The sequence below is a fragment of the Geospiza fortis genome, unplaced genomic scaffold, assembly GCF_000277835.1.
Source record: "Geospiza fortis unplaced genomic scaffold, GeoFor_1.0 scaffold55, whole genome shotgun sequence".
Lineage (NCBI taxonomy): Eukaryota > Metazoa > Chordata > Aves > Passeriformes > Thraupidae > Geospiza > Geospiza fortis.
Window position 1 is genome coordinate 4,369,959 of NW_005054308.1, and position 22,181 is coordinate 4,392,139.

General features: G+C 41.1%; 1 protein-coding gene across 1 annotated transcript in view; it reads left to right on the forward strand.

The window, feature by feature from the left end:
* The window catches only part of SPOCK1 (SPARC (osteonectin), cwcv and kazal like domains proteoglycan 1), a 266,346-nt gene that overhangs the window by 232,673 nt on the left and 11,492 nt on the right, over positions 1 to 22,181 (forward strand). The window contains 3 exon segments of the mRNA XM_031055173.1: positions 15,393 to 15,509; positions 22,059 to 22,178; position 22,181. The exon segment at position 22,181 is cut by the window's right edge and continues 92 nt beyond it. Coding sequence (XP_030911033.1) covers positions 15,393 to 15,509; positions 22,059 to 22,178; position 22,181 — 238 coding nt within the window.

Genomic DNA, 22,181 nt, shown 5'->3' on the forward strand with positions numbered 1-22,181 from the left:
GAGCAGAAACCTGGGAGAACAAGGTTCTTGAGGAAACTGCCCTGAAGGTAGCTGAGAGTTGGAGAAATGGAGGAAGAGGGTTGGCATCAACATTGGCTGGACATGCTCAGTTTGGAATGGATGAGTCTGTCCGTACTGGTGTGCAGAGAGTGGATGCTGAGCTGGGAAGGAAATTCTGGTGGTGCTTTGGAACAGGACCCAAGGCACCAGAGGGGGTTGAATGAGTTCCCAGACAATGGGGAGGTCACTGGGATTTATGGTAGAACTGTAGTAAGTAAAGGAGAATGATTGCAACGTTCCTAAAGTGAGAAGTCACTTTAGCTATTCCTGTACTGGAGAGCTTTTATTCAACAGTTTTACAAACACATTCTATTGGCAGGGACAATGCCAGAGCTGCAGCATTTGCCCAGACAATACCAGTATAACAAAAGATACATTTTTTTTTAATTTAGTAAAATATACCAAGCTGTTTGAAAGTAAACTGATGGTGAGAGCAAGAGGAGAGAAAAGTGGGTGTCATTTTCATTTTCTAAACAAGCAGAATAATGATCTTTAGAATTCAACACAGCAGCTATTGAATTTTTCATTCTGAGATAACATAAAAGATACAGATATACAACAAACACAATTCCTACAAAAGCAACTAGGTGAAAAAGGCTCAGTGAGATGTGGATAACTGAATTTCCTCTGACAGAAAAGTGATTGGCAGATCAATAGCCAAAAATTTCAGCTCTTGAGAAATCTGTGAATATTCAGCTACAACTCTATTGCAGATCACAGTACATTTCTGTGAGTCCTTCCACTCCTTATAGGAGCTAAAGAATGAATTTATTAATCTTTGTTGATCTATTGACCTTTACGTTTATGTCCTAGAATACAGATTTACTTTTGAAAATCCCCAGTTACTGTGCATGCATACATATTCCATCATGCTGTATATACAGCTTAACATATGGAGAATTGATATGAATCCTTTTCCTTTTAAAAGTGCCTAGAGAGGGTTCTGAAAGGGGAAAACAATCAGTTCTTGTTTGAAAGCAGTCAGCTCAGGAACTGAGCAGCCAATTTGTAAGCTGTGAGACACTGTCAGATGAAAGGTTTCCCTCCATGACCCTGCCAAACCTCCTCTGCTCCCCACTCTCCTTGTGCCCTGATGTCAGGTCATATTCCACATCTCTCACCTAAAAGAAATCCAAAAAAAAAGGTCTTTTATTGGGCTTTTGCTGGCTGGCTCAGAGGCTGGTACAGGCTACCCCGGCACTGAACTCCCTCCCCACTAAGCACTTAATTGCCACAAGTTGTGTTCCTGCACTCTTAGAGCCGAGTCCTGTCACCTGCACCTCTGTGGGATCTTCAGGAAATCCTTTGGACTGATGTTTTGTGCTGCTCCCTTGTGCCTGCTGCCTGTAAATACACCAGTGCCTGAGTTCTGCCTCCTGGCTTTCCCACTCACCATTCCTCTGACGCAGGAAAATATATAGACTTGTTTTCATGAAATGTGGGTGCTTGAGATTTTTTTTAATTACAGCTGAATTCTGTTACACAGTAAAAAGGCCTTGTAGGCTGAGTTAACATTTTCACTTTATAATGTTGACAGTGCAATACAGTACAATTGAATTAATCAGGTTTTCCTGAGTTTCTGTTACAGAGATTTTGAGGGTCTCAGTTAAATCATCCTATTTGAAGACTGATTACTAGGGAGGGAATGTATCATTCTGGTTTTAAATTATCTTTCTGGGAACAGATTTTAATCTTTCCTTCTTTTTTTTCCTATGGAGTCCCGTGGATGTATTCAACTCTGTGTTTTCAAAATATTTCCTATTTTTGTCTGTTTAATGAAGCATGTCAAACATTCCTCACTTTTTGCACTTTAGAAATCTGTAGGAGTTCCCTGCTATCTTTTCTTGCTATTTTTCAGAAAGAAGGATTAAAGGTTTGCTTTCCTTTTTTATTTTTTCCAAAAAGCATAGAGTCTTTCATGCATGAGATGTTGTTTCCTATGCTTGTCTAGCACTGAGCATGATGGGTTACTTAAAGAAACCAACTCCTCAGCTATGCAGTGCTGGGATTTAGGAGTCTGGCAAAGGGTCAAATCTCTGAGGGACCAGTCTGGTGGGACAGGCTGTGCTCAGAACTGCTTGCTTTCTAATGCAGCACAGCCATGTTTCATTGCTGCTTTCTAGGAGTTAAATGGTCTTTTTGCTGAGTTCCCCATGAGGATTCTGGCCATGAGATCTGGAGCACACAGGGCATTTTTCTGCCAGCTCAGCCCCAGCTCCTCAGTCCTCAGGAACAAGCAAGAGGTCAAAGCCATTTCTGTGCCTGGGACCAGATGCTCTCTGCCCAGGGTGTGTGCAGGTACTTTGAATCAGGAGCATGAGCACCTGACATTAGGGCTTGGACTCTTTTACAAGAGCTATTGAACTAGAATTTGGATGATTTAATGCCTGACTTGGGGACATGATGAATATGAGAGCGTAAGACAGCTCAGGGGAAATCTTCTTTATTTTTATGAGACAGTCCAGGATCCCACCACACTTGTGGAATATATAGGTAGAGGGGTGGTGCTGGGAATTGGTTCTTTTCACCATGTCTTCTTTAGTAGAAGATAAAAAGGATCTATACACCATATTAAGAAATCCAAGGTGTATTCAACCTGGAGAACTGCAGACTCTGCTTTCTTTGGCACTGTGAAAAGAAGGGAAAAGAAGGAAATAGAAAAGGAAGGGAAGTCTTTAATTCCTGTCTGTGACACTACCTAGACAAGTACTTTCCAGATTAGGTATCAAACTGTCAACTACCACACTCAGTTGGGGTTTGCTCCTTCGTTTGCAGTTTTGGTGGAAGTTTCATATTTTCTCTGAAGAACTGCTTATGTAACAGGACACTTGCTTTCTTATCTCTCTCTCCACAAACTATTGCTTTTCCATCAAACCAACAACAGCAAAGGTCAGGATTTATGCAATAACATTAGGTGGGAGGGCAGAGGGGAGCTGGAATAGAAGCTGGAATGCAGCCATGAGCCATAGCCAGCTCTCTTCTTTCTTCTTGCAATGTATCACTCATCCATGAAGGAGCATTAACGTCCTCTGTGTGTACCATCTCTGTACACTCTGCTGGGAATGTGTAATGTTGCTCTTAGTAGCAACATTCCATTATTTTCTATCTCACAGTTGTCAATAAATCATCTGTTAAATGAATCAGGCCTTGTGAACTTGAACTGGCAAGATTGATTTTTGCATGATGTTTCTTTAGGAAATGAATTAAATCTTAGAAAGAAAAATGTGTGCACAGTGGCAGAGCATGCTTTCACAGAGAGAGTATTTATGATGAATAGAAGGAAAATAGAGTACACATGCTTCAAAGAGCACATTCTTGTAATGATGCTCAGTACTAATATGATCTGAAGTAAAGATGGTAAGATCAGAAGCTTTCAATGCAGAAAGATTACCATTTCCTTTGAAAGCATTATTTACTGCAAAATCCTGAGATGCTTTTAGATATACATTGAATTCTTGCATTGTAATTTACCTAAGTCCTTATTTTTTTGGCTTTCCTCTGTATCTGTCAAAATAATTGGGCTTTCAGCAGTGCTTTTTACAGACAGAGGGTATGAATCCAAGAGTGATTTTTTCTCTTTACTGCCTGCCTTTACAACAGCTGAAGGAGGAAGATCCTCTTGCATTACTACTTGCATGGAGGCAGCTCTGTGAGTCTGTGAGCAAGAGTGGATGTGTGTCCCCTCCACCTGTTGGAACACAGATATTTAAATCCACTCTCCTGTTGCTGTCAAGGAAAGCTTCAGAAAGACCAAAAAAATTCCCAATGACTTTTCCAAGATTTTCTTAACATTAAAAGTGCATTTCTATGATCAGTCATAGCAAGTGTAGTAGGGAATTACTTTTGATCTTTAGCACTGAGACACACATAGATAATAACCACACTGTGGTTGTTAGCTCACAATGAAATGATGAGGCTTTGTTGCCTTTGTGGGATGACTGCTTTTCCTGACAGTGACAGGGATAGTAAATGGTGCACTAAAGTCCTGACATCTGAGATACTTCAGTGGCAAAATGGAGAAAGTACATTCCAGCTCTATAGTGAATTAAAAATTTAAAAAAAAATGAAAGGTATGGAATGTGAAATTATATCCCTGCATCCTTAAAGAGCGCCAAAGGAATAGGGAAATCTAAAAGGCATAAGCAACTTTTGGAGGAAGATTAAATAATACTAAAATGAAGACTAAATAATTCTAAAATTCTTTTAATGTGTGACACCTGGAACTTTCAGCTACCCATGTAAATTCAGAACCTTGAAAAATCAGATGCAGGCCCGCAGTCTAATTTGACTAATATGATCTACATGTGCTCAAATCTGGGATTTGAACTGGACATTCTGATACAAAATCTAGGCTAAATACTGTTTTCACTAAAGGATGAATTCCTGTAGACAGCTCTGAGCAGTGTTAGAGAAACCAGCACAGCCTCAGAGTTCCCCGTTCAGAGTTGCCCCTGGAAAGCTGCTGACGTTTGCACAGTGGGCAGCCTTACCCTGCACTCCTCCAGGATGCCTGGCTGGGCCTTTTAGAAAATCTTCTAATTGCAAACACTTTGAGGACTTTGATCCACAGCCACTCTGTGGATCACTCAGAGTAATTAAATAATTATTCTGAAGAGCACTTGTGTGGCCTGGCAGGGGATGGGGCTGGAAGAACCCACCCAGATCTCCATTCTGACCCCTGCTGCTGCCCCCTCCCAGAACATTCCTCTTTTCTCCCTCATTTTTAAAGCAAGGAAAATCCAGGAATTTAATCTTCTTCAGAATGACCAAATTTTAAATTAGATTCAGATTATTTTGACTTTGGCTTAAGCCGTCAGCATCTAGGCCTGGGAAGGGGGGAGGTCTCCTTTCCAGGCAGTCTTTTCTCCTATTCTTTGCTTTTTATTGCTCACAGGCTTGCCTGTGCTTTGAGGAGAGGATAATAATTGCATCTACAAAAGCTTACAACTGCCCTACAATACACCCTGTCAGCCTGGCCACTTTCAAAGCTTTTTCAGGCACAGTTGCAAATCTGTCATTTTTTTTTTCACAAAACAAATTCCTTTCACACAAGCCATTTTTATCTTTTTTGGAATTGCACAGCTTATGGTTTTCATAATGCCACAGGATGGTTTTGATCTCACTTGCTGTTTTTCTATTATTTTGGATGTTAAATATTTTAATAGTGCAAATGTTTTTAAAAACTGGGACATTTTCAATAAACCATATCCTAGAATACACAAAACTCAAGCCTTCCTCTAAAAGACTTTAAAAATACACAAATGTGCATCAAGAGCTGAGAAAATTGACATTTCTTTAAATGGTTCTTCAAAACATGCATTAGTAGGAGGTCTTTGCAGCTACATTCCATACTTTTTAAAATTATTATTGATTCCCAGAGCTTCTAAGTGCCATGTGCTCATTAGTAAGCCCATCTCATATTTTTCTTTACTCTGTTAAATGAAGTTCTGTAGATACATGAGGTAATACATGTTACAGTAGGCAAATAAGACAGTGAGTATTTTTGAGCCTTTTTTATCTACAGCCCTCTCTGACACTCAGCTCATCTTAGCTATCCTCTCTTTAATCCTGGATAAGTTTGTTTTGTGCTTTAGCAGCTCTTTGGTCCAGAAACAGAGGCCAGAACGGTGTCAGTGACCACCTCAGCCAAAAGCACCAGAGTTTGTTAAAAATTGAGCCACTCCCATCACTTTGCTAGCATAGGTTCAGGCAAGTTGCCAAGCACAGGTTCTGTGAGGGAGGAGGTGTTTATTCATTTCAGCCCCAGCTGGGGTCCTGTCCTTGGGGAGTTCCCACAGTCCCCCTGCTCACACCACACCACAGAGTGTGGCATTCACATTCTCTGGAAAATCCCTTCGCCCAGGATTTTTCTCCTGGGAAGCTGAGAAGCCTCAGAGAAAAAGGAAAACAGTTATTATCTCATTTGCTTCTCCTGTGTTGTGCTCACATGTGGAAGATTTGGAGATTGTTCACCGCAGGTGATTGTTTCATTGGGTTCTGGTGCGGGTTGTTTTCACTCTTTGGCTAATCAGGGCCAAGCTGTGTCAGTACTTTGGAAAGAGTCACAAGATTTTCATTATTATCTTTTTAGCATTCTGTAAGTATCCTTTCTGTATTCTTTAGTTAGTTAGTATAGTATTCTTTAATATAATATAGTATCATAAATTAATAAATTAGCCTTCTGAGAACATGGAGTCAGATTCATCATTTCTTCCTGCCACAAGGACCCCTGCAAATCCAATAACAGAGCTGTCTGCCCAGAAGCCAGAGCCCTGCTTGAGATGCCCTTTCTTGTGCCTCTGCTGAGAAGTGCATTCTAATGCCTTTGTTAATGGGATGCACTTGAGCATGGATGAACCATCCTAGACAAGTGTGTTTGCTCACACACTGATTGCTCCTCACTCCTGATAATGGCGCTGTCCTGGTGTACAAATGGCTCCAATAAAATCCTGGTCAGGTCATAAATCTGTGCAAATTTGGTTCCCAATATTCAGGACTATTGTATTTGCTTATGGGGATTTCTGCTCCATTTGGTTGTTCCATGCTGCCCTGAGTGCTGGGTCACAGTGCTGCATTTCCTCGTGGTATTTGTGCATTTCTGCCTTTGCAAGGTGCAGTAGTGCATGGCAGAAATCCCCTGATTTCCTGCCAGGGGATCTTTGCAATCCACAGGGGAGCTATGTTGTCTCATTTGCACTTTCTTATTGAATTTCAATCAGGTTTCCCAACAATTTGCTGGAGGAATTCCTGTGGGACACCTTCAAATGCTCCTAGCCACATGCCGTCCGACAGCTCCTCATTTTCTCTTCTGCGTTTTCTCATTTAAGAATAATTCACCACATGACAACATTTTACATTAATGAAGCCCTGGTGGTATCAGATATGATGACATTCTGTAGGGAACAGAGAAAATAAGCACAGGGATAGACTCAGTATAAAGTAAAAATCAGCTGATGTGCAAAAAAGTTAATGAGGGGGAAAACCAGCTTCTGCTGGCATATGCTGACTCACGAGTATCTCTCTCTCCATCCAGCTCAAGCACAGGCAAATTGGATTTATCTGTCACTTTTCAAGGGTCTCTCAGGAAGAGAGTAAGGACAGTAGGCTCCAGTAAAAATTAAGTGAATCTACTCAATTGTTTATCCCTTTTTCTCTGTTTGATAGAGCACCAGTTCCTGGAAGAAGGAGTCTTTCCAATCAATTCCTGGGTTTCTTTGCAGGTTTTAGGCAGTATCTGATATCCTGGCAGGGATTCTGGGAAGAATGTGGTGTGGGGTTTTTTCCTGTGAGAAAGCAGCTCAGTGCTAGTGCTCACTGTCACTCTGGAAATGTCCTGTGCTAAATCCACTCAGGCTGCACAGTAACAGTCGTGCTTTTGTCTTTCTGTACAATATTCTGCAGTTTGTTTCTTCAGGTAGAGCAATGGTCATTACTGTGAGGGTGAAGACCCCAAACATTATCCCACAACCCAGCACACACTAGCATTTGGATCTTGCTGCCCATAAAAATAATACCTTTTCAAGTTAAAGCGAACAAGAAAACCCCAATGACCAATGAGGAGCTCCTTAATTTTAGATTTGAACAAACTTTAAGAGATGGAGTAGTGTCAGAAGAACAGAATTGTGTAAAAGTGGTTTTATCCTATGAACCACCTTCATGTGTTTTAAAAGAATGGTATCAAATAATAATGAATATCTCTTTTTTACTATGACACTTTACAAAAATCATCTACTGCCATTCTCCTAATTCAGTTTAGGTCTATCTGTGATTGCATAAGGAACTGTAAAAATTAGAGATCTCTTATAGCTCATTTCATATATACATAGTAATATTTTCAACTTCTTTTTGAGAAGTGGTGCATGAGCTTATGCTTCAACATAGGCATTCTGTGAAACCACCCTCTGTTTTCACTTTTTTCCCCTATATATAGTCTTTTCATTTTTATTCTTGGCTGTTGCTTTCCCATTCCAATTGGACATAAATAGATCTGCCCATTTCTTCTCAAATACTTTCAATTTACTAATTTTACTGCCTGAATTTTGCTCTTTCCAGCTCAAAGGCATTTTCTTTATGGAAAGTAGCAGCTGCCCTTAACATCACCAGCTCAAGTTATTTCCAACTACTGTAACTCAGAACATTTTTACTGAAGATCAGAATCTAAAATTTCTCTTTGTTCAGCAAGTGAAGCAAAACAACCTCCTGGATGTAAAGTTCAGCAGGTTGTCTCTAACATTTTCAGCCGTGGCTTTGGAAGGTCTGTGGGAAACAATTCCATTTAAAGCCCAAATATACACACTATGGTAGCCTCTTTGTCTAAAAACAGCTGTCCCACAATTCCTTCATTTTAACCACAGTGAGTTTGTCTCTACTCTTAATTATTCTTCCAGCTTTGCTGATGAGTTATTCCCAATGCCTTGGAGTGCAATATCTGCTGAGCTGTCAGCAGCAAAGTCGAGTATCTGTGAAAACCTCCCACGGGCTGTGAGCTGTGTGTTTACTTTAAGCACTGCTTTAATCTCAGAGCAGTGGTCAGTTTTTCTGAGAACTCAGCCCTCTTGCAAAGATTGGCCAGTGCTGGACAGGCCATGGCTAAAGCCAGCTGGAGTCTGAGATCTGCTGGGGACATCTGTTAGAGTAGTGTGACAAACAGAGGGAGAGAGGGAGGGAAGAAGGAAGGCAAGAAGGGAGATGATGACTCTATAAAACCTTTTTTTATCCAGAGTGCTGCATGAACTGTTGGAAAAGTCCACTCAGTCAGACATTTTTATTTGCTCTGCTTTAGTTTTCAGTTGATGTAACTCTATTCCATCTTTCAGGTGTTGTGACAGAATTGGAGTGAGCTGGCAAATGAATTTTGGGAGGCTAAGAACCATGCAGGAGATAACATTTTAAATAGCACCTGACATGGCCAGAATGTCACAAGGGACATTACTCCTACAAGCTTCCTGCTTGGCTCTGAAATTCCCCCACCATCATTATAGTTTGGATGTATTTAAAATAAAACTCCAGGCTTCTTAATCATCTGGCAAAGATGCACTTTCCAGTGTTTCCACAATTAATGTGAGCACAAAAGGAAGTAGCAGTAAGCACTAGGAAGGCAGATGTACACTTTGCCTCCAGTGCTGAGGGAGCTTTGTAGCTCTCAATCTTGGTTCACACAGTTCTAGCTGAGCTTTGTGTTTTAAATGTGCCTTTTTAAAGGAGCTCCAGATCAAAGCCTATTTCATCTTCCCAATAACTCAGCTGCTCCTGTAATCATCTCAAAGTCTGAACTGCAGGATCTTGGCATCTGCTGCTGTATATATAAGTAAGCCAAGGCAAAACAAGTGACAGGAGGATCAGAGGTGGTTATCAGCATAGGTGTCAACCCTGTGGAAGAATACCCAGTGAGTGCCAAAAATGCAGTGAGACAAATATATCCTTGTAGAGCTCTGTCATGAAGTGTTGGTGACCTCAGGAGCAGTTTTACAGGTGAGCTGTTCATTGATTGGACTGGCAAGGCATGTTTGGAATGCACAACCTTTCCTTATAGTAACAGCAAACAATCCATTCCTTTCTACTTCATAAAATTATTGGCATAATACTTCATTTTTTATTGTTATAAGAAGTTGCCCGAGGCCTCAATGAAAAGAGCAAATTAGAGCATTACTCCTTCCAACCACGAGCAGTGAAATATTTGTGGAGGCCATTATTGCCAGAGTTGCATCACCAAAATATCACATATAAAACACTTGGGAGTCATCTGTAAGTCACACAGATGTGTGTATGTTTATATGCAGCTGTGTGGAGTTGGATTGGAAGTGGAAGGTTAGCACAGCCCTGAATTTATCTTGATGCTTACTTTGAAAGCAGTTCTTGCAGCAGCAGAGCGCTGTTCTGCATTTTTAGGAGCAGACCCACCCTCTCAGCCCAAAAGATGCTACACTTTTTTTAACTGCCTATTTTAATAATCCACACACATGTGGACATAATTCTAGCAGGGTGAAATAAGATGCTCACTTACCTACAAGAAAGTGTAATGATGTTTGTCAGAGGAAGCGTGGTTAAAATTGCTGCATTTTCTTTTTACAAAGCACGCAAAAATCAAAGATAATATAAAAATTAGTACTTAGAGCAAAATATCTCCTGTCAACCTCCATGATAAGGTACATTTATGTCAAACCTTTTTAAGAAGTGTTGCCACATTGTTTTCAGATACTTTTTACCATATAATTTTGTTGAATTAGTCTTCAAAAATGCAAAAAATGAGAGTTTATTCCCTACTGAATTGCTGAAATAATGCCTGTCCTGCTTCTAAGTGGAGGAATATATCACTATTGGGCAATGTCATTTAGGTTTGTGCTATATCACATTTTAATCAAAACTAACTGGACTTGTCCTCCAGGCTCACAGGACAAATGGCTGGACAGTTTGTTACCACTCACATGTGCTGCCAGCAGAGCCACTTTCTGCTTGTGAGCCAGGCAGCCGGCAGGGCTGGGCTCCAATAATGCATCCACTACCTCTTGGTGCTCAGGCAACAAAAAGCATCTCAGTCCATGGGCTCTCTTGCAAAGGTTTCTGTTTCTTATTTATGTTTTGTGGCTGGTCACCTCGACCACAGCCCATTGATTCTGCTCCATGCAGCACATTTGCATCCTTAAGCAGGTTATTAAAAAGAAGTGGCATGTCCCCAAGCTGAAGATTTAATTTGCATGGGAAGAACACTAACCTCACTAAACTAGTAAATATGCATTTTTTAAAGCTCCAACTTTTTTTTTTCCCTGTTGTTATTTCTTTGCATTTGCAGTTTCTTTCCTTCTACAGTACAGAAGCAGTTGAAGCTGTTCCCTCTCAGGGGTGCATTCAGGGCTCCTCAATCTCTACCTAAGAGGCTAGTTAGTATTATATAACAATAATATGAACCCAAAGAACATCTTTCCACAAGTAATGGTAGGAATGTACTACTATTTGTAAGAATTATTATTAGAATAAGAACAGTAGGAGTGAGAAGGCAACAGACAGATGCCAGAGAGATGTCAGGAAAGTCAAATGACACAAAACCTTTTGTACACATTCTGTGAATCTGGTTGCATACTTTGCTTGTTGGGAGATAGTGTAACATATCACTGTAACTTGTTCCTGGACAATATGGACTTCTTGTTAGCCAGAATATTCCAGCAGCAGGTGAGACACTAGTATGATCCTGTAGGAATGTGCTTCCTAAGTATTAAGTTTTGTTTAGAATTCACTGCAGTAGGAGTTGTGAGGTTTGGGGGTTTTTATGTTGCTAGTGGATGGAGATTTTACAATATTGCTTTGCTAGGCTGGAGTATTGATTTAATCTTATACATCTGCAGGTAAGTTCAGTTTTAATGTTGATTTCTATCACTAAGTACTATTGAAAGTCCCTCTCTGAAAGAGCGAAAATTAAATATTATACTGCTAATTTTCACCACCAATGTTTATAGATTAGTATCTGTAGAGCTGCAAAAGTCCATAACAAAAGCAGGCCCATAAAAGCCTGAACCTTTACAGCATGCTAATGGCTTTCCATTAGGTCAGATTAATGCTTTCTGCTTGGTGAAAATAGGTATTTAGCAACAGTGCTTTCAGTTTGTGAGGAATAAATAACTGCTGGACCAAGTGCTTCACCCTCGGGAATAAATCTGCACTTTGGGTTCTTGTTAATAAATCACTTTCTGCAGGATAATTTGTCACATCAGCAGATGCAGATCTGAGGGTGTTGTTGGGCCCAGCAGCTCTCATATCCTCCCCTGCATTTTCATTGCTGAGACTCAGAGAAGGGGCAGATGCTGGCCCTGCTCCAGGTCCCACTGCCACCCCAGGGGCAGGGACTGTGCTCTGGGCTCAGGCTGGGAGCTGGTGGCTCTCACCCAGCCCTTACCCAGCTCTCACCCATCTCTCACCCAACTCTGAGCAGATCATCGCAGCCATCAGCAGGGGAGGATCCAGGAATTAATGTTACACAGCTGCTAAAGCAGTTGACATCAGTAAAATAGCAAAGGTAAAGAAGTGTGGGTTGTTTTCTCTTTAAGAGGTGCAGGACATGAATTGAAGCCCGGGTCTCTTAGCTCAGAGAAGACACACACCAGTGGAAATGCCTATTTACATATGTGTGCACTTGGGTCTGTTCACAGCACCAGAGCTTTAAATGGTTGTTGGCAGTTGACTGGACAGATTCCAGTTGTGAGAGAGGGGCTGTGGAGAGTCTCCTCCCTTGGTGATTCTCTTCAGCCTGGATTTTTAAATCAGTGCTTCTAGTCATGTCAATATCCATATTGTTTGCAACCCCGGTGTTCTCTCCTTATAAATCTTCAAATAGCAAGAGACCCATTATCACATCCATTCCTCCTACAGCCCTGTTCTTCTTATCTGAGAAATGTGACTTGAAACTTCTATTAATAGTGAAGAGGTACATTTGCTCTGCATTTTTCATGAAGAGGGTTCTTAAAAATGCTTTATAACTTCTACTAATGTAAATTTATATGTAAGGATCTCAGATGAGGGGCTCCTCCAAGCTAATTGTTTGATATATAACTAATGGGCCCTACCACCAGAAATAAAACATTGAGTGCTCTGGTTCCTAGATGCCAGAGCACTGATTTTGTTTGTATGAAACTCCTGTCCCAAATGTGCCCCAAACCAAAAAAAAAGACAAAATTAATATGTGCCTCTGATAATGAAATAAATTAATATGAAATGAAATTCAAATGAAATAAATAAAAATGGAATGCAGTTCCATTGGGTAGAAAGGCAGGATATTTTTAACCAGACAGGGTAGCATTAAAATAAAATTTAATGCAAGAAATGTAAAATAAAAGAATGCTTCCTCTATTTTAATGTGTGGGAGAAAGTAAGATTGAGGGCATTAAGTACTTGAATAGAAATTTAACTGAACTTTGCATTAAATTTTTGAAGTCTTGTCCAGAAATTTATTATTCACTTCATATTAATAGCAAAGTTGGCTCTTGTTTGACTCATGAAACACTATTTATTCTAGTGAAGAAAGACTGCAGTCCTAAGAGAAAACCTCAACCTCATACTCACTGTGGAATCATCCTTAAGCAGCATACTTAAGGAATATCTCATTTATTCACAGAAAATCTATCCAGAATGCAGAAAACTCCACTTCTGGGCTTGCTGTCAATCATGCCTCAGACCAGATTCCAAAGGAAGTCTGCAGGGTTTGTGGTCAGCAAAAACAAAAGCAATAAATTCACCCAGGGTTCACTCTCAAACACTGCCCTCAAAAAAGCTGGTTCTCAACATGGCTGAAGTTACAAACATGAAAGAACTGTAATGGCTTCATTAGAAATGGCATTTTACAGACCCTGACGTGTTTGATTGGCTCAATTATAGAGACAAGTTGTTCCAAGTCTGATTTGCCATTAATTACTTCTGTTTACCATTAATTAATTGCTTCTGTCCCACCTATGCTGTGCATTCAATCCTGGTTTGTATTGCCATTTAAAAGCATGGATTCCAATTACCCTAGTCAGTGCAGTTTACACCAAATGACCACTTTGTGAAGGTTTATTTTAGAGACTTTGTTTGGCCCTGGGGAGGGCATCGTGCAGGGTGCTGAGGCTGGGGACAGGGGGTGTGTGCTCCTTGTTCCTGCCCTCCATACAGGGTGAGTTTGGGAGCAAACCCAGTGTCCCCCAAAGCATTTGGCTTAATTTGGGTTGCTGGGGTGTCTGGGGTTGGCCTTGTGTTTGGAAGTACACAAATCTAAACCAGGAAAATGGCTCTGGAGGATATTTTCTTTATTATTATTTCTTTTTCCTGGGCCTTGACTGTCTGTGAGGCTCCGTGTACCTGTCCAGGAGGCACAAGAATGGATGTTTGTAGTCCAGAGTTCCAGCCTTGGCCTCCATGTGCCACCGTGATTATTTAAAGTATCAGGTTTGCACAGTAAAACTATATTATTCGTTTCTTGGATGAATGAATTCTCTCTTTTTTTCACCCAACTTGGAAAGATAAGATAGTTTATTATGACTAAAATGTGATGTTAATTCAAGTGAGAAAATAAAGTGGTAGCTTTTTCAGCAAGGTTGGCCACTTTACAATTAGTATTGTGTTGTCTTCCATTTATTTTACATTGATGGGATTTTTTTGTTTAACACCTGATTTTTCCTTACCTGAACTCAACTTTAGAGGGATAATGATCTTCATATCTTTATCTTTCATAGGAAAATTTATCAAACCCTTTCAGTGTTACAGAAAAAAAAAAGGGGGAAATCCTTTTCTCCCCCTGAAATTTAGAAAAGGCCATAATTTCTATTTTTAACGTCAAAGTTATTCCTGTCCCAAACTAAAGTGTGAGAACAAACAAATCCTCAGAACAGCTGTGACATATCAGCAAGTTCCTTGTCATTGGAGCAGTGAGTTAAACTTGGGAGAGCTGTGGAACTCAATTTTCTTCAATAAGGTGGAAGGAGGGATATTATAATGTGCAGTGAGATGGAGAAGACTTATTGTGACTGTGAGGGATGTCTGCCTCTATGGCATAAAGTCTTGCTCTGTATTTCAAGAAATGTCATTTAAAATGTAGAATGAGTGCACAGTAGGAATAATAAAATTGCCTGAGCGTGTCAATTTTAAGCACTAAACATGATACAGAAATAAGAATATTTTTTTTGACAGAAACTCATGGCTAATGCAGCTTTCTTCCCTAAAAATATTTGCTTCAGCTGAACATTAATCTCTTGGCAGAAATTTCTGGGAAAATTAGATACTTCTCAGTAAAATTTATAAGAAAATAAATGCTTTACCAAGATAACAAAATGGAATTGACAATCTTCAGAGGTGGTAGAGTCTCACTTGCAGTAGAACTAGAGCAACATAACAATTTTTTCTGTATATAAATAAGTATATATATTTTCTATTACCGTGATAATAGCCTTATACAAAGCCAAATGTGGTTATAAATTATCCCTAGCATCTTTTTCAAGTAGCATGTCTCAGCAAGGATGTCCCTCCTCCCCATCTGTTTGACTGATATTTTTCTCTGAAATCCTAAAAGGTGAAAACATTTAAGTTAAATAGTCACATAGCTCTAATTGCCAACTGGCAGGGAGCTCTGCATGGCACTTCTTCCATCACCACTCGTGTCAGCTTCCAAGGAAGTACTTGAGTACAACTTAAAATTCATCATGACTTACATTTTCTTTTTATCTTGCATCCTTTTCCCTGACCTTCTCTTTTTCCTTCAGAGCTCTTAATGAGGAGAACTTTACAACCATAAACACAATTTTTCTAATGGACTCTCCGGGGAGAGGCTTTTCCCTGGTGCCCCTGACTCAGCCTGGTGCTTTGTTCTCTCCTAGCTTGCACAGACAAAGAGCTGAGGAGTCTGGCCTCGAGGCTGAAGGACTGGTTTGGAGCCCTGCACGAGGATGCCAATCGTGTCATCAAGCCCACGAGCTCGGACACAGCACAAGGCAGTAAGAAACCCTTTCCCCTTCAACACTGGGTGTTGTAAGAGCTTCCCAACCTGAGAGAATTGAACTGAGCACTGCTGCAACATCCTGTCAGGCAGGTTCCAGTCAATAAACAGGGACCTGAGTCCTGATCCTGCTGTTTTCTGAAGGAGCTGCAGTCCTTCTGTCCCCTCTCTCTGCCCCAAACTGCCCTAGAAACTGGCAGTCAGAGACAGAGAGACCTTCACAAGTTAATCAGGCAAATAAATGTCTGAAGGCCATGGAGAACACCCCTGTATGAGGAACTGAAACTGCTCAGGAAGTTCTCTCAAGCACTGGGGTTAATTATTATGGTGTAGTTTGTGTCTGTACAGTTAAATTCCATTACCCTCCAATTCAACGTGGCTGCATCCAAACCATTTCTTGGGGTTGGACTCTAGTCTGTGTTTAACCACCAGTTTTTTGACCAAGCATTTTCTGACACAATGTCAGTGGAATAAGATGTAAATATGCGATACAAGCGTAGGGAACATTATACCAATGTTGGAAAAACTCACTTATATTTTAAAATTTCCTACTAACAGTTTATGTAAGGGAAAGAATAATTAAAACATCCACATCTGAGCCATGTAGCTAGAAGAGTTAAATGGTGGAGAAAGCTGGAGCCCGTTGTGTCCTGGGTATTTAATAGCACCATCTTTGCCTCCTTTGATTCGTTTTTTTTTTTTTTAAAGAAAGAATATGAACAGTCTAGAGGACATTTACTCTCTGTGGGTTAAGCCAACATGACTGATTTTGATGTCATTTAGCCACCAGGGAGGGGAAAGATTCAGATAACAGCATTAAAAGAGGTCATGCTCATCAGACAGCAGATGCAAATTCACTTTCTGTAAGGACTCATTAATTCTTTTAAACAGTGTCCCAAAACACGTGGGCCCTTGGGCTGCAAAGCAGGATGCACAAGTTTTATCTAGGTGTGTGCCTCACTTCACTTCACTGATTCCCTGTCTAAAGCCAGGTCCAAACCCAGAATTTGAAGGGTCCAGCAGCTGCTGCTTTTATGGCTCTTTTCACCTGGTGTCCCTGTAGAGTGACACCCAGAGGCTACAGGGCCACCAGAGCAGACCCAGCACATCAGGGTGGGCATTTTGTGTTGGTCCAGGTCTGCACAGCCCCAATTTTGTGCTTCATCTGAGCTGGGGCAGCAGCAGATTGGCTCTTCCTAAAGAGAATATACCATGGGCAGTATTGCTCAAAACTACAGACAAACCCAGAAATTCCACCACACATCTTAAAACTCTGTGCTGAAACAAGTCATGTTCTGTGTGAATGATGTTTTTTCATGTGTCCCTTATTTTTCCCATTATTTACAACAAAGTCAGTGTCTTTAAAACTGGATGTCCTACTTATTTCTGAAACAGTGCTCCAAAAAAAGATATTCTCATGCAAGGATCCGAACCACAGTGCAAAAAGCAACTGGATGTACAGCTAATCATGGCTTCCAGATGTGAATTCATTTCAAACCCCATGACAGAAAGCCTTAGAGGCTTTAAACTTTATTTGAAGTCCTTTAGGCCCAGAATCATAGGAAATCTCATTTTATCAGATTGTCAAAAGGATGTTTTCATGCAGATGATTCGTGACATCCTCATGGTGACCTTGCCAGAGACCAAATCCTAAAGGTGTTGAGTAGTTGTTTTTTGGGTTTTTTTTCCTTAAGCAATTTCAGTGAGAAAAACATTCCTGGTAATTCTGCAGTGTTTGCTCTGATTCACAGAGGAGCTGTTATCTCTTTTTAGTTTAATTTGATTCCTGGCAGCTTTTATTTGAAAGGCTGCCTGATGATTTTAAACACTTGATCTCAACAATGTTCGTTTTTAGACTGTTGACTTAGTTTGGCACATTTTCTACATTTTCTTCTATATCAATTAAAAAAAAAAAAGAAAGAAAGAAACTTTATAAGTTTAGATACCTAAGCCAGTTTTAAATGCCACAAAACTTGGGCTTGTTTTTCTTTTTGAAGTTTTGCAACAGAATTCATGAATTAATCTGCATGTGCCAAATTCTGCAGCTCACATTCTCCCTGGTGGCACTGAAAATACACACAGGGTGAGGACAGCAGTATTTGACTCTCTCCAACTTCAAACATTTGTAAAAATGAAAGACACCTTAAACAGGGCTCAGAATTCAAAGCAAAGTTCACATACCCAAGCTGTGGAACAGGATGTCTGTGAATCCTGGCAAACAGGACACCCACACTCTGATGTACACACTGCCCTTTTTTATGGCTCAGCCTGTGTTGCCCTCCTCACCACACACTTCCCTCCATTAAACTGAGCTGGTTTGGTTGTGCCTGCAGGGTTTGAAAAGGCATGAACATCCTCAAATAATCCATTTTGGATGTGCCCCCGTGGCAGTAGAAGGAGCAGATGGTGGGATGCCATGACTCCAATGCCTTGGACACATCAACTGTCCAGAGAAGGTTTTCCAGCAGAGATTTCTCTGTGCTACATTAATTTTTCAAGATGTTAGTGTGAGTGTAAATAAGCATTTTGAGTGTATTATCTTCACCCCCAGGTGAAGGAATAAAAAGTACACTCCTTTTTATTTTCTTTGTAAGTCTCTTGAAAGGAAAAGGAGGAGGAAGATCATTGTGTTTAGATTTCAAACCTTCTTTCCCTGAGCTCTCTGATCCCAGCACCATGGGCCAGGTACTTTGTCTTCTGAAGGCTTTGTGCAATTAAAATCTCCTCAATAAATGATGTAAGAAACTCAGGGACATGTTTTGACATAGGGAAATAATAAAACTAATTAGGTAGCAAGATCAGATTCAAATTGCTCCTGAGCCTGTTGATAATTCATAACATCCCCATATTGTATCCAGATAGTCTCCCTGGTTGGAGTGGGTGTTGTTTTTCTCTTACTAGAGGTCTATGCAATATAAAAGATTTTTTTTTCTGGAGAACATTTCTTCTTTTCCTTCTTTTATTTTAAGCGATGGGGGAAACTAGGTTAATTATACCCTTGTTAATTTAATTGTAGTATACTTTAATAAAATAAAAATGTCTCATGTAAGTCAACTCTTGAAGGGGAAAAATAATTCTTTCATGCCAGAAGGTGTGTTTATTTTTTATAAGGATTTTCACCTAAAGACTTTTTAAAATTTAATTCCATTTTCATTCAGAGGAGGTGGAGCATTTTATGTGTTAATGGGATGAGAGACTTTTACATGTAGGTCACCAGCTTGATTTCCTTCCAGCTCTGTAGTGAATGAAAGTTGTCAGGATGCTGAACAGCTGTCAGTTGAAAAAAGGAACAAGATGGTCTTAGTCCAGGTCCTTGTGAGCAGGTGTCCAAATGAGAGCAGCCACCACCTCAGCTGACATTAATTGGCATCTGTGTGGGCAGCACTGCCAAGGAGCCAAGAGGGATGTGGAGCCTGCACCATCCTCCTGCTTCTCACCAAAGGCACTGCAGCACTGAGCTGATGAACAGAAAATGCAGAAGAGTTCTCACTGGGGTTGCTTATTCTGGGTCTGTTGTGCTGGAAATCCAGCCTGTTAACCGAGCACTGAATTCTTCACAGGATTATAGTATGGGGTTTATTTCATCCAGAAAATTGCATCATGTTTATAGATAAGTATATCAAAAGACTCTAAAAAGAAGTTAATTCATTCAATATCACTTGGCCTCACCAGGCTGGTGGGAGCACAGTGGCCTCCCATGAAGGTAAGTGAGTTCCAAAAGCCATTTTCCATCAGCTGCCCTGGTTATGCCATGAGTCAGAGCCTGTGTTGAACACTTAGGGGACATTTGGCTTTCACTCCTGGTGCTGGGTGCTGAGAGCACCCAGGGTTGTTGGGTTTGGGCTGCAGATGCAATTTATGGGCAGTACCTTTTACCAAGGACACAATATGAAGTGGAGCTGCTATTTACCTTCAACAACATACTGGGGGACAATTAAAGAATTAACTTTCCACTGATAACAACCATCTAGCTAAGGACTTCATGTCACACCTACCACTTCGACATTTCAGGACTTCCAGGCCACATTGTCTGATAATCCAGCACTGTTTAGTAAGCCAGCCTCTTCATAAATCTAATCTGGAACTCAGGTCACAAGAGTGAAAGCTCCCTTGTTTATAAGAAATTATAATCAAAACCTCTTCAATTAATGTAATTAACTGTCTTCTCAATGACCTTTCCCAGCTGTGTCTGCCATCCAGCCCTGATGGTGTGTCACAGAGCAGCTTTGTGCTCTTTGTGCTCACTGCAGTCACTGCTCAGACAGATCCATGCTGAGGGCAGGCTGGTGGTGTATCCCACTGCACACACAGGTGGAGATTTCCCAGCAGGGAGGACAACAACCCTCAGAAATAATCTACAGGCACTGTCAGGGGCTAGTTCATTCCAGTTCTCCCTGCTTTGGTCCCTGCCAGTTCAGAGATGACTTTAGGGACCATCAGGGCTGAGCAACACATACCATACTCAACTGATGATACAGCACACCGTGCAGTTGCTCATCTTTTGCAGCAGTAAGTGCCACCACAGCATGTAAAATCCATTGTCAGAGAGAGCATCTGTGCAGAAAAAGAGCAGACATTGGAAACTAACTGTTTTTCTCCTGAAAACTGTTAAATTGGGATAGCTGGAGCTGATCCCAGCTCCACCCTGCAGTTGAATGATCCACCCCTGCCTGTTTGACTACTTTTAACCTGCCCTGGGTTGGGGAATCTGGCACCAAACACCTGCACAGGACAGGACTGGGTGCCCTGCTCCTGTTGCTTTGTAAAGGCAAAGGTGAGGAATCTTAAATTCTTTCACTTGATAAAAGATTGCACAGTGACCAAACCCTGCTTTCCTTCTTCAGGTGACTTAAATAATTGAAGTCAATATTTCTAATTGCTTCAGCAAGGCAAGCAGCTTCCCCTACATCTATTCACACAGCCTTGTTCTTTTTCACTGTGCTCAAACATGATTAGATAATGTTATGGGAGATAACAGCATAAAAATGTGATGAAATGTTCAGCATGATTTCTCTCTTCCCTTTCTGAGCTGCCTCTAGCCCTGAAGAAAGGGCTTTACCTTCTTCCTTCCTTAGAGAAACATGTATTATGAATGACACAAACCTTCCCATTAGTTAACCCTTCTGATTGTCCCTCTGCGTCACTGACAACCTTCAGCCACAGCTGCATACAAAAACCACAGCTTCCAGCAAAAAGCCCTGCTCTCCTTTGGATTCATGCCTAAAATAGCAAGTAGGGTGCAGAGCTTGGCAAACTGTCAGCATGATTCCAGCAACATCTCAGCTTTCACTTCAACAAAGCAGCATCCTGAAAGCAGCACTTACAGCAAACAAAGCTAAGCCTAACCTCTTTCAGTGAAAGTTGCAGCTGAAGGAAAAAGCTCATCAGGCTTCTCTTTGTGGCCCAAAGCTGAGTGAGAGTGCACAGGCAGGTTATTGCTCCCAGCTGGAGCAGTGTGAGCACCAAAGGCAGGGGTGTCAGGAGCCCTCTGTCCCTGCAAATCCAACCAATGGATTCATGTTTCTGAGTCCTGGTTGAAACCAATACCCTTGTTATCAGATTTATTATCTCTGTATTACAAATATACTTCCTTACGTTGTAGATAACTTGGAATTTAGTTTAAGCATTGAAAAAATAGCATGACAGTGTGGATTTATAGTGCCCCACACCACTGTTTTTCCACTGTTTTTCTGGAGACTGCAGGATACTGGAACGTGTCTCTCATATACACAGTGGGTATCTATATGCATGACTTGGGCTTTCTGTGATAACCACTGCTGCTGCAGCAGTCTTTGAAGAATCTGGGCTATTAAAATGAATGATGGTGATGGTTTCCAAAGCGCTGGAGAAGCAGAATCCTGTGTTGCTGCAGGAAGGTGCTGGTACAGCATACGAGAGCATGGGCAGCTCCAGCCGAGGCTGTGCCCTCCGTGAGAGTGATGTGAGGAACAGAGACACCTCACCTCTTCTCTCCCCCACACAGCTCACAGTCCAGATCAAAGCAGTTTGTTGTCACAAACCACAGACAGGCCTTTGAAAAGTGAAAAGCAAGGATGAGAGGTAGAAGGTGAGAGCACAGCAGGGAAGAATGTGATCAGGCAACTAGAAACGAGTCTGGGAAACAGGATTTAAATTGCATTCAGATACAGTTTAGGTTGAAAATTTGGTGGAAGCAGCTTTTGCTCATCACATTTCAGTTTCCTGGAACCAGACCAAGACACTTGGACTGAGGACTGAAGAAAATAAAAAAGCAAGAATTTTTTGAGTAGAGATAACTTTAAATTACAGAAACCAGTTCTGAACCTCAGCCCTCTCTACCCCACAGCTCCCACAGAGTGTGAGCAGTGCTCTGGTTTGTAGCTGTGCTTGGGTTTAAGCTTTACACAATCAGTACAGTTGTAGGATCTTGTTCTGCTTTGGGCAAGTCAGCTCAATGTTCTGAGTCCAGCCACAAAAAGAAAAGTTGGCAGGGCTTCACCTTAGAGCGGTTCCTGCGCTGGGGTCATGCTGGGGTTCAGCTGGGGAACATTTGCCTGTCTTCTTACAGGATTTGACACCAGCATCCTACCAATCTGTAAGGATTCCTTAGGCTGGATGTTCAACAAGCTTGACATGAACTATGACCTGCTGCTGGATCCCTCGGAGATCAGTGCCATTTACCTGGACAAGT